At 38.2% G+C, this 13,197-nt stretch overlaps 1 protein-coding gene across 1 annotated transcript in view; it reads left to right on the forward strand.

Annotated features, from left to right (window-relative positions):
• Window positions 1–13,197, forward strand: part of SPTA1 (spectrin alpha, erythrocytic 1) — a 66,157-nt gene that overhangs the window by 16,555 nt on the left and 36,405 nt on the right. Inside the window, exons 14-20 of the mRNA XM_065925774.1 lie at window positions 104–308; window positions 1,681–1,862; window positions 5,680–5,923; window positions 7,215–7,337; window positions 9,654–9,871; window positions 10,634–10,726; window positions 12,378–12,515. Coding sequence (XP_065781846.1) covers window positions 104–308; window positions 1,681–1,862; window positions 5,680–5,923; window positions 7,215–7,337; window positions 9,654–9,871; window positions 10,634–10,726; window positions 12,378–12,515 — 1,203 coding nt within the window. The remainder of the gene's footprint in view (window positions 1–103; window positions 309–1,680; window positions 1,863–5,679; window positions 5,924–7,214; window positions 7,338–9,653; window positions 9,872–10,633; window positions 10,727–12,377; window positions 12,516–13,197) is intronic.

The following is a 13,197-nucleotide window of genomic DNA, read 5'->3' on the forward strand; positions in this document are numbered from 1 at the left end:
TAGTTCACTTAGATTTATAGTGAAAAGAAATTCCTGTCCTCAAAATATCTGCCCCTCATTTCTCAAAGAATTGTTTTCTTTCATTGTTTTCATTTTCTCTCAGGATACACTGAACTTGAAGAGCCAGGTTCAAAAGCAGAAAGTCTTTAAAGAAGAATTGGCAGCTAATGAGATCCGGCTCAATAATGTACAGAAAACTGGCCAGGAGATGATTGAGAGCAATCATTATGCCTCTGAAAGTGTGGCTGCTCGTTTGAATGAAGTTGCCAGCCTCTGGACTGAACTGCTGGGGGCTACAGAGCAGAAAGGTTAGAAGCAGAGTTTTTAAGAAATAATTCCTAAATTCTGAAATCCACCTTCATCTTTACCACCTTGAATTTACCTGGTGGCCTCTGTGAGAAGGGAGGGATGCTACTCATTTGCTTCCCTGTGTCTTCCTCTATTGATCAAGAAATTTAAAAAATCTAACCTAAGCTCATCACACTATATATTAACACAGTTCTTTTCTTCAGATATGTAGGTCTTTTCAACTGAAATTATATTTGTTTTCTTTTCACTTTTCTCCCTCTTTTTTCTTCCTGTTGGATAACATTCAGATACCGTGAATTCAATATTGACTATACATCTAAAATGAGTGTTCATAAATTCAATAATACATCTTTTTGTTCTATAAATGAAGCAATGTATTCTGACTCAGGTTATTAAATTAGGCATTAAAATATGGTTGGGGCCACATGTGATGTTCCTATGACATTTTATTCTTATGAAAAGGCTTACTGACTTGCTTTTTTCACCTGTCCGGACATATTCAGGTTCTGTTGTAAGCTCTTCAAAAATTCTCATGTCTGTTTGAATAGCCTCTACTTAAATTTAATTTCACCTCTTACTTTGAAAAACAAATCAATTATCATAATTAATACAAATAATAATGCTTTTTCTGTCAATAATCCCTTTGTTATAAACATTATCTGTAGACATGCCTCCGTCCTGGTTATAGAAAAGATACATCATACTGATTTTGTCAGATATCCTGATTTTTGGTTTAGGAAAAAAAAAATCAACTTGACTGCAACAAGAAGTTGCTGTTACTTCATGTCACAGTAATTGTTTCACAGAAATAATACAAATGATTGCTATAAGATCATATGATAAAGAATTTAGCTGAGAACAGTGGATAATCAAGATATTTTCTGAAAGAGAAAATTGTAGGGTGTGGTTTGTGATAAAGAATAGGCACTAAGGCAGAGGTGGCTGATGGCTAGCAAAGTTCTGAGAACGATATTTAGGAAAAGATACTTCAAAATTTTAAACTGAGCTAACCCCAAGTTTTATTCTTTTCTTGGAAAATGACATGTTTATGCTTGAATCCTTTTGAAAGGGAGGTCTCAATAGAGAATAACAAGTGACAAGATAGTTAAAAATCTAACAAAGGCCCATACCTCAACAAGAAATGAGCATATTGTTTATATCTGTTTTGAGAACACTAGTATCTTCAAAAGCAAATCCTATCTGAATTCTACAAATTAATGGTAATTTCTTATATAATCACATGTTAGACAGTTATATTTTCCCCATTGGACTAGCCAAACATTATATTATTCCTTAAGTTGGTATAATTTGTGATAGCATATAATGAGGATAAGTTATGATACCTGTCTTATACCTGATGTCTTTTCCTAGGGATCCAGTTGGATGAAGCTAATAAGCAGCTGCAATTTGAAAATACTGCAGAAGAACTGATGCAATGGCTGGAGGAAGTGGAATGGCAGGCTAGGTCTCAGGATTATGGGAAAGGCCTAGCAGATGTACAGAATCTGCTCAGGAAACATAACCTCCTGGAGTCTGCTGTGGCTACTCGTCAGGTTTGTTGCTAGCTCTTTGACCAATCATGGGCCAAGTTTCTTATATACATTCTGAACACATTCATCATAATTATTATTTAAAAAAAGAGTGAGACAGAGCAGGAAGCTGTTAGGTATTTAGAATAGGAAAAAGAAGTTCAAAATGGTGGTGAAGAAAGACAAAGAAAGGAAAAAGCCCATGAAAATGGAACAGAAGAAAATTTGAGGACCGGAGTGAGAACCTCAGGTGAAACAAACACACCCCTTTCATGGCTAGCCCAATTTGCATAAGGCAGGCTCATTGGGGAGGAGACAAAACATATAAAAAGAGAGAGCCAAGATAGATTGAGGCCTCTTCTTTGGAGTTAGCCTGCCCTCACGCCTCAAGGGTGTACTATCCTCTACTTGCTAAATAAAACTGAGCTGTAACCAAGCTGTAACACTGGTCCACCATTTCAAATATTTGCTCCCATGAGACAGAACTTAAGATTACACACTCCCCCAACATATCTGGTGCCATGACTTGGATGATATGCCGGGAGAGTGTGTAATTTCCTTGGTTCTGTCTGCAGCAGCAAAGATTTGAAATGGTGCACCAGTGTTACAGCTTGGTTACAGTCCAGTTTTATTCAGCAAGCAGAGCGTAGTATACCCTTGAGGCATGAGGGTGGGCTGACCCCAAAGGAGAGGCCTCAATCCATCTTGGCTTCCTCTTTTTATATGTTTTTCCTCCTCCCCCCTGAGTCTGCCCTGTGCAAATTGGGCTAGCCAAGAAGGGCATGTGTTCATTCCACCTGAAGTTCTCACTCCTGTCCACAGATTTTCTTTTGTTTCATTTTCATGGACTTTGTCCTTTCTTTGTTTTTCTTCACTGCCATTTTGGACTCCTTTTTTCTATTCTAACTACCTAACAAAGCCAAATTCAAAACGTTTAGTTGGTCAACTACCTCTTTCCAGTATCTCCTTTATCCAGCTATTCTTCTTGGTGCCTGGTGTCTTTTGTCAGAACCCCATGGCTGATATAAGACTTCATTGACACTTCTAAATATGACACCGTACTCTCAATCCAGAAAACTGGATTTTATATAGCCTTATCACTTACTAGTTCTGTGGTGTATCTTTTCACCTTTTTGCACCTCTGTTTACTTACCTGTAAAATAAAAGTTTGGATAAAATTGTCTCTTTCTATTCTGGCATCCTACAACTCAAAACTTGAAATATTTTTAATTTTACCTTTTTTTTTTTTCCATAAGAAAATTGAAACCCAGAGAAATGAAGTGACTTCTCCGATGTCACAAATAAAATTAACAGCAGGGCCAGGACTATTAAACAGATGTCTAGGCTGTTGGTTTCAAAGTTACCCACTGAAATTGTACCAGACTACTTTTTTTAAGCAAATTTATCCAATAACTTTTTACAGTATAGATGTTACTGAGTCCAAGCTCACTCTGCTTGTCATACAACAGGCCAATGAATCCGAGAGATGAGATGTTGAGGTAAGGAAGAGACTTTAATAGGGGAGTCAGCAGACCAAGAAAAAGGCAGGCCGATGCCTCAAAATAGCCATCTTATTGGGGTCTGGATGCCAGGTTCTTTTATTGATCAGAGAGAAAGAAGCGATGAGAAACTAAAGTCAAAAGGCAGAAGAGAGAGGGAGCGACAGTGGGGAAGTAAAGTAAAGGGTCTTCGGTCTTGCAAAACATCTCCAAGAGAATGTCCAGCCTGCAGAAGTGGTGTGTTAATTTCTTCTATTCACAAGTGCGCAGGGACAAGCTATCTGTCAGTAAGCTGAACAAAGGCACTTTAGTTAATAGTCAAGTGAATGGGCAGGATCCTCCAGGAAAGCCATTGAGTATGATTATAATAACAAAAGCAATGAAAAAAATTCAAAGAAACAGTTTCCAAAATGGAGTCAGAATTGGCTTTCTCCCTGCAGCAGAGATACTCTATGTGAGTTTCTAGAGAATTCAGTGGAAATCAACTTTCAGTTGACTCAATTTCTCATTCCAGGAATCCAAGCTTGTATTGAATTGACAGCAGTTAATATTATCAAGCCTTAGGTTCCAGAAGGTCTGCAGGCTACTGCTCATGATCTTCAAGCAGTTAATTTCTTCTATTTGGTGGTGGTTTTAGCATATGAAAAACTCAGGAAATATGTATCAGATACTATTATCTGGCTACTTCAGAAAGGAGCTAACATAGAAGGTATGGGGGAGGGATTTGTCCCAGGAAGGCCTGTAGGGTCCTGCTTCATTATACTCCTAGTTGGAGTAGAGGCTAAGATACCATGCTTGCAAAAGAAATCTTAGATATGGACTACCAAAGCTGGAAAAGGTCATAAATATTCTCTAGCCTTTATTATATATTATATATATTAAATATTATCTAAAGTCTTTATTATATAGATGAGTAAACTAATTTTAAAACAGGTGGACAGCTGGATAAAATAGCAACTGACTCTCAGCCAAGTCTATCTCTTTAGTCTGATTCATCTTGCATTACATTAGCTTTCAGATAGTACAGTGGTACCATAATCATGATGACAATTACGATGCTTTAAAATCACTCTATTATACAATGATGTTTTTCAAAGTTAAACTGTCCTAAGAGATGAGAACAGTTGGCTAGTAGAAGATTTTAATTTTAACTCTTTATGGAGTCTTTAATTCTTTATTGAGACGTGAGTATACACCTTAAGAAGCTATTGATGATCGGTAGTTTGTTCCAAATAGAGAAGAGAGGTCAAACCCTGTATAGGTTGAGCACAGAACAGCAAACTAGGATAAGTAAAACCAATACATGCTGTACATACATCTTTTAGAAGAACTCCTTTTATCATCAACTGCCCATCCCAACAACAGAATGAAACAAGCAGAAGAACAAAACTCCCATGTACTGTGCTGCTGCTAGACAGTCATAGTTGACCTTGTTAATCAAAATGAAATGAATCTCTCGTATCTATTTTACTATGCAGTAATATGATTAAACTTTTATTTCTAGGAAGATTCCTCAAACTTCTGCTTCTGGTTTTCTCTTTTCTTATGTATAAGTCAAATGGGAACAGTTATTCTCTTAGATTCATACAACTAGTAGTCAAAGAAAGGCCTTTGAATTTCTCTTTTTGGGGTTCTGACACTTGTTTCGCAGAGCCACATTTCATCTCACAGGCATTGTTCCTGCTCTACAACAAACAATAATAGCTCATTATAAAGAACAAGAAAGGAGTTGGGAGGGGGATTGAGAAAGAAAAAGCCTCCTGCTATCTTCTTTGGGGCGTCAATTTAGCAACACTCCCAATCAAGGAAGGCTTTGTAGTTATGGTTTCCCTGATTTCTTTGGTGCCCTCTATAAATATTTTGTCCTTTCTAGCACGTGACTTTGGGGCTTCCCAGTGGGTCAGTGATAAAGAATCCACCTGCCAATGCAGGAGATGTGGGTTTGATCCCTGAGTGGGGAGGATCCCCTGGAGAAGGAAATGACATCCATTCCAATATTCTTGCCTGAGAAATTCCAAGGATAGAGGAGCATCGTGGGCTACAGATCGTGGTATTGCAAAAGAGCCAGACATGATTTAAACAACAACATGCTATTTCAGAACTATTTTCCAATAAATAACTTTTGGCATGATGAATTGGTTCTTAGTGTAGCAACCTCTCCCACTCTATTTCACTGATTTGATTTAGAACTTTAAACACAAGCACATATAGGAGCTGATTCTCTTTATCACCCCTTGCCCAACACCAACCCCGCCCCCAACCCCAGATACCAGATACCAAACTCTCATCCTTTTCTTACTAAATCATGGGACTTTCTGACCCCCATTCTATTTCTCCCTTAGGATCAGGTGGACACCCTCACAGAACTGGTGGCATATTTTGAAGAAACAATCCATCCCGATGCTGGAAATATGCGGGAAAGGCAGGAGTACCTGGTATCCCAGTTTGAAGCCCTGAAAGAGAGACTGGCCTACCGGAAGAATAAGCTCATTGACCTTTTCCACCTGTACCAGATCCAAAGAGATACAGAGGATGAGGAGGCCTGGATCCAAGAGACAGAACCCTCAGTGGCTTCCACCTACCTCGGTTAGTAAGTCACAGAGCATCAGCAGGCAGAGCCAGAAGGAGAAGACCAAGGTCTGCAGATGGTTTGAAAGCTCAGGGACACAGTAACTAAGTTTATGCTCAGGTCTTTTCCCTTAGACACTTGAAAAATTTTCAAGTTTTCAAAGGAAAAAAAAAAGATTTTTAGAAAAATTTATATGAGAGGTTTACCTCCTAATATCAAACATGAAGAATGTCACAGATTTAAGGCCTCTGGGAAGAGCTAAAGTATGACCAGCTTTTTGCTACTTGCTCTAACTTAAGTTATTGTCAAGGTCCTTGGCTGAGTGGTCATAGTTAATGTTTGAGGTACCAAGTGTTTCTGTCTACATTGTCAGTAGTTCCCTTTTATAAGGGGAGTTTTCACAAGGATGTATTAATATATGAGCTATTACAAAGATAAAAGGAATGAAACAGCAGATAGAGTACATTTTTCTTTTTCCCTTTGGAAGCTATTGGTTTACCATTGTTAAAGCCAGGACACTTGCATTGAAATAGAGAAAAAAGTGCACACAGATATAGCGTAAACTTAACTTACATATATTGGGTACATCTGTGAGAGACTGGATCATGATGAGAGGAGGAACTAGTCTGGGAAAACTTCCTAGAAGAGGAAAGATGTCTTTGAAGGAGAGATGAGCGTAGAGATTTGCAGACATTTAGTGTGAAGTATGCAGAGGAAAATTTTAGAGGAAAGAGAGGTGAAGCTTGGATGGGAGACAGGGAGGATGAAGTTGCAGGAGCCAGAGACTTTAGAAAAAGGAGGAAGTGAATACGATGTAGTTTTTATTATGTGCTTGTTAATGTTAACCAATGGTGAGGCACCTTTTGTAAATTATTTCTAATCCTTACAAAGAAAATTACAGAACAGTTATTATGAGTTTTGAGGATTTAATAACTTTCTGGAACCCATAGAAATAGTAAGTAGAAGAGCCTGCTTTTTATGCTACAATGTGTTAAAAGAAATTGGTTGCATGATACATTGAAAGTTTGAGCTGAAGAGTTATTTGCCTTTCTACCTGTCATCCAAAGAGAAGAGCAATGTATTCCTCATTTTTTGTAGAATAACAAATTGAAATTTCTTAGTACAAAATGGCAAGGGGAAGAACAGAGCCAAGCAGAGATAATTAATTCAGACAATGTAAATTTTCGGAAGCCTGCTTAATGAATTCAATGGGAAGAACTTGTAGGTCCAAGAGTTAAAGAGAAGTAGAATAAGATCTTCTTATTCTGTGCACTACAACAATGACCTTGAAATTATTTTTATCTCTAGGCAAAGACCTGATTACCTCCAATAATCTTCTGAACAGACACCGTGTCATCCAGGCTAACATTGCCAGCCATGAGCCACGCATCCAAATGATCACAGAGAAGGGAAACAAAATGGTAGAGGAAGGTATGCATGATTCAAATTGAAATGACCTGTCACCACTTTGCCAAATTTATGGGAAGAAGTTTTTCCAATTTTAGGGCTTCATTCCTTTGTCTACATTGATACTTTTACCTGTATAATTTTCCTTTTAGGTGAAGTTTCTCTAACATTTCCTCTAGTGAAGTCCTACTAATAATAGATTCTCTGGGCTTTTTCTTTGATCTAAAAGACTTACTTTTGCCTTCATTTTGAAACACATTTTCACTGGTTATAAAATTATTGCCTGACAGTGTCTTTAAGTATTTTTAAGATGCTACTGCACATCTTCTGACTTGCATAGTTTCTGGTGAGAAGCCTGCTTCATTCCTGTCTTTGCTCTTTTGTATGTAATGTCTTTTTTCCTCTGACCCTTTAAAGCTTTATGTCACTGACTTTTACCAACTTGGTGTTCTTTGTTTCTGCAGCTTCTGCAGCTTTGCAGAAACAAAGATCCAGAGCTTCTTGAATCTGCTTTCTTATTGTTCTTCCAGGGAAGATTTTATTCTGATCTAATTTAGAGGATTAGTCCGCTACTAAGGTACAAGCCTTCTGAGGACACTAGGTCATGCATTATAAGATCTTTCCACTTTGCAAAATATTTCCCCGGTGTCTCATTTGGCTAACCACCTGTGTTCATGGTCTCCTTTCCACAGGCTGCAGGGCTGCAGTTTCTCTTGTTTCTCTTGTCTGCCCTCTGGTGGGTGAGATTGGTCTAGGGATTTGTTACAGGCTTCCTGGTGGGAGGGACTGGTGCCTGCACTTTGGTTGGTAGAGCTGAGTCTTTTCCCTCTGTTGAGCAGGGCCACATCAGGTGTTGTGTTTTGGCGTGTCTGTGAGCTTAGTTTTGCTGATGGGTGGTGCTGTATTCCTCTCTTGCTGGTTGGTGAGACATGTCATGCGTTGGTGCCGGCAGGCAGTTGGGTGGAGCCGGACCCATGTCCAGATAGATGCCACAGAGGGACCAGGAGGCACCAGATCACAGCTGAAACTGGAATATGATATCACAACTGTGGCTGGGGACATACCAGCATCACATACGCTCAAAAAGGGCAATTTTGACCGCTATATGTCTTTCTACTTTGCTTCTTCAAGTTGTTTCAGTCGTAACCAACTCTTTGTCACCCCATAGACCATAGCCTACCACGATCCCTCTGTCCGTAGGATTCTCCAAGCAAGAATATTCAAGTGGGTTGCCATTCCCTTCTCCAGGGAATTTTCTTGACCTAAAGATTGAATTTGTGTCTCCTGCATCGGCAGGAGGGTTCTTTACCACTAGCACCACCTGGGAAGCCCATATCTTTCCACTTTGCTGGGAGCTAATTTTAAGTATTCACAACACTTTGTGGTCCTTAGGAGTTTTTTGGTCTACTTCTTTCCAGTCTTCTTTTTCTTCCCCTTTAAGAGTTTCCTGGTACATGTCTGCCAAGGAATAATCGATCAAATACTTCAAGGGACCTTTGCAAATTTCCAAAACACCCTCGCTGGTACATCAGTCTAGTCAGCATTCTGCTCCATACATTCTAGCTGTCTTGCCTTCCCTCAGCTCTGACGTCTGTCTCAGCATGTTGTGATTGCTATTGATAGTTCTGTAGTCCTAGGGTGCTAACCCTCTTAGAACCACAATGTATATACTGCCCCAGGCCTGAGCTGTGGCATTCATGAAGGCATAGCTCATTTCTTTCCCTTCTCTCAGGAGTCACACTCTTTTGCCTATTGTCTGAAAATCATTATATCTTACAGTCTGTCCTGTTTTCTAGTTGTTTAGGATAGGAGAACAATTTGTGTAGTAATAAGTTCTTTATTACCAGCAGAAGTGAAAATCTGCTGGTTGACTTTTGCCAACACTACACTGTATTTTCTTGATTTATCTGTAAGGGTGTTCACCAAATTCTGAAAATGTACTTAACATGATCTAAGGAAAAATTTTGATTCATCGATATTAAAAAAAAAAACAAACAAAACAGAAATGAAAATTAGCTGATTTTTCTGTTTAGGCTAGAGAATGCATGTTTTAGTGCTCTGAAAAGTACCCACATATAGGTATTTTGTTTTCATTCCCTACATCAGAGATTGTACCTTCCAATTCACCACCACACATACACTCTATCCTTCATTAACATCTACCTATGCTTAATCTCACATATGACATTTCAGTTCCTAGGAATTTAGGTAAAATGTCATATTGGCTTCATGCAGCATGATCCTCATGGCTCCCTTTCTCTCTCCCAGGTTACCAAAAAGATTAAAGTATAGTGGACATAAATGAGGGTAAAATTCTCCTTTTCTATACCTACCTCATAGGACACTTTGCTGCAGAAGATGTGGCCTCTAGGGTCAAGAGTTTGAATGAGAATATGGAATCTCTCCAGGCTCGAGCTACTAGACGGCAGAATGATCTTGAAGCCAACGTCCAATACCAGCAGTACCTAGTCGATCTGCATGAAGCAGAAGCATGGATTAGAGAGAAGGAACCTATAGTAGACAACACTAACTATGGGGCTGATGAAGAAGCAGCTGGGGTAAGGAGGGCATAGAGAAAGATATTGTCTAGTACTTACCAAATTGGTACCAAATGTGTACCTCATTAGATTGTGTGATAGTGTTAGGTTTTCTTAGATCATTTGGGGTTTCCAGAGTGATAACTTTTGGGCTTCCTCTGCTGGGATAACCTGAATTAATAAAAATCCCAAAAGATATGCCACATTTTCCTAATCCCATAGAAATCCATATTTCTCAGAGATTATCTAACCCCCCAAAATCATGACCAGGCATCTCTGCCTGACTCGGTTCCATCCTAAACTTCCCAGGCTAACTTTGGGATTTCACAAGCCAACTATGGTTTTAACATATGCTTAATCACTTTATTATAATAAAGTCAAGCAGACACATTAGGGTAATAAGAATTTCAAAGGTTATAATTACTCTGCATATTCATTTCTTTATTTTGTTCACTATTCTATGGTGAGCTAGTATAGTATTTCACAAACCCTAGAAATACTTGACATGAGTATCTAAAGATATGCTAATATTTAATCCTACAAAGCAATGTTATCAACAGCATTTTATTTCAGCTGTGGTGTGCATTGGTAAAATGCTTGTGCAATTTGACTTTAGTTTGTTTAAAACAAATATATTGAAATTGTTGTTCGTTTAACTCCTATTTTTTGATACTTGCAAATTTAGTATCTTTTAGTAGGAATTAGGACAATAAGTATATCATAAAACAAGTTTAGTGATCTTCCTGTATTTGCTTCTGATGATTTTCCCATCAACAAATTCAGGCTCTTCTAAAGAAGCATGAGGCCTTTCTAGTGGATCTGGAGGCTTTTGGAAACAGTATGCAAGCTCTTCGGGATCAGGCAGAAACCTGCCAGGTAAGAAAGACTTAAGGATAACAAGAATCCCATTCTCCACTGCAGAAGAAAAGGAATTGTCACCAGTTTTTACTTTACATAGTCTAGGAAGCAATTGCAGTAGAAAATACTGTCCTGTGATCTTTAGGCAGGCACTGTAGCATCTTTGTAACATCTACAGAGATTCAGTGCAAAAGAATTTCTCAATAAGGGTTATAATTTTTGTTCATTGGTATATTTGTTTCCTTTTTCCTTTTATATTTCCATTTTCCTTTCTTTTACTTCTTTTATTCACATCTCTCCTTTTTATGTTCCTTCCTTACTTAGTTATTTTTTTATACCAACACATATTAAATGTCTACCATGTGCAAGTATGAATAAAAGAATAATTCTGACTTGAAGGAAAGTTATAGTCTGTTAGACCATGAATTTTAACAAATAACATATGATAGATATATGAATGAGAAAAACAATCTCAAAGAAAAAAGTGTTTCATTCTCTTGATATTAGAGTGCTTGCTGGAGGATAGGAAAATCATAGCTGAGTCAAGCCAGTTTATCTGAATTAGTTTTGTAAGGGTGGTTTACTATGCAGATAAGGAGAAGATGGGTTCTTCTAATGAATAAGCTATGAGAGAAAATGCTCTGAAGCACAAAATAATCAAGTGTATTGTGGGAATGGCGAGACTGCAAGGTGGAAAGAAGTGTCTGGAAGACTGATGGAAGCAGGAATCAACTAAATGATATGGACGTCTCCTGAGTAGAGTGGAAAGAAAAGAGACACACTTTTCACATTCAAGAAATTCTTTCTTATGAGGGGCTCTGAATCCATACACTGCAAGTAGAAAATACATAGGCTTGCTATGTCAATAAGTATTCACAGAGTTTTAGTGCTATGCCTTCCTCAAGTTCTGCACAGTAGGTGCCTACATAAAAACAGGTGGATTTATGAATTGCAAGTTATGAGGAAATAGTACTTGAAGGATACAAAATCAGAGGGATATATAACGGGAGGTACATCTTCACATCCCATCTGAAAAAGATGTGGGTCATTACTTATGAAGGGTGATTGTACTTGTTCATTCTCTCAGAGATAAGATATTTGGGGGAAATGAAAATCAGAAAAGGCTGTATCTTGGAGGGCAGGTTTCTTGCTAAAGAGAGAAACAAGATATTTGATGTAGGTTTATTTTCTCAAATATTAAAATTCTAGGGCCTCCCTGTGCTGTAGTTCATTCATCTCTAAAAAAAAAGAAAAAGAAAAAGAAAAGCTCACATTTCGTCTACAAAATGCTTTAAGGACCTAGGGAATGGAGAAGGTGATGAGAGATGGTGGATCTTTCACTTTCTCAATTTTCTGAAACACAGATGCGGCAGCCCTTTAATATCTGCTTAAGACTGGTGATTTAGAGCATTTAATATATTTTTGACAAATTAAATTCTTACTTGCTCACTCTATGTACTTATTTCCCAATCTGCCTGTCCCCCGAGAAGTGCTAAGATGAGATGACATTTCTAAAGATACCATATTGCAGTAGCTCTGTCACTGGCATCCAGGTAAGAGGTTGTTACCAGGAGCTCCTCTCTCCTTCCAGTGCAGGAACAGCCCACCATGGGTACAGAAGGATCTTTCCTATGGGAGGCTCGAATGTTCTTCTTCCTATTTTGTTCAGAAACAGCAGGCTGCACCTGTGGAGGTGGCTGCTCCAGAAGAGAGGGTTGTGGCCTTATATGACTTCCAGGCCCGCTACTCCCGAGAAGTCACCATGAAGAAAGATGATGTCTTAACACTGCTCAGTTCCATCAGCAAGGTGACTTTCCTTTCTACTTTTCTCCCCATCAACAAGGCTCTTGCAGTTGACTCTCCCAACCCTGCCAGATGTGGGTATATTTTAACCAGTCAGTATTTTTTTTTTTTCTATTGCTCTCTCTCTTAAATAACCATAATTTATCAAGTAGCATCATCCCTCCAGATATTGCATGAGATCCTGTAAATATCTTTTGAGATTACAAAATACCAATTTCACACTTAACAAAGTGAGGACTCAAGGAGTTTAAGTAACTAGCCCAAAGACTTATAAGCCATGAATGACAATTCTATAATATGTTTACAGGATTGAAACTTGTCTCTTCATCTCATCTTTGCTTGTTCCTATTCTGTGCCAGTGTTCCTAGTAATGGGAAAAAATGGCTGAGCTTAAGAGGAGCCTGATTAAGGAGAGGTCTTTTGTCAACTTGGTTATCCTTTAGCCTTCATAACTGTGAGAATAGTAACAAAATATTGTCTAGTATTTAAAATATATTTATCATAGGATCTCACATAAACAGCAAGGTTCTAATGTACAGCACAGGGAACTATATTCAATATCCTGTGGTAAAACATAATGGAAAAAATATTTTTAAAAAGAAGGTATAGACGTGTATAACTGAGTCACTTCACTGTACTGCAGAGATTGGCACAGCATTGTAAATCAACTACATTTCAATAAAAAA

This window comes from Muntiacus reevesi, chromosome 1 (assembly GCF_963930625.1).
Source record: "Muntiacus reevesi chromosome 1, mMunRee1.1, whole genome shotgun sequence".
In the NCBI taxonomy this organism is placed as follows: domain Eukaryota; kingdom Metazoa; phylum Chordata; class Mammalia; order Artiodactyla; family Cervidae; genus Muntiacus; species Muntiacus reevesi.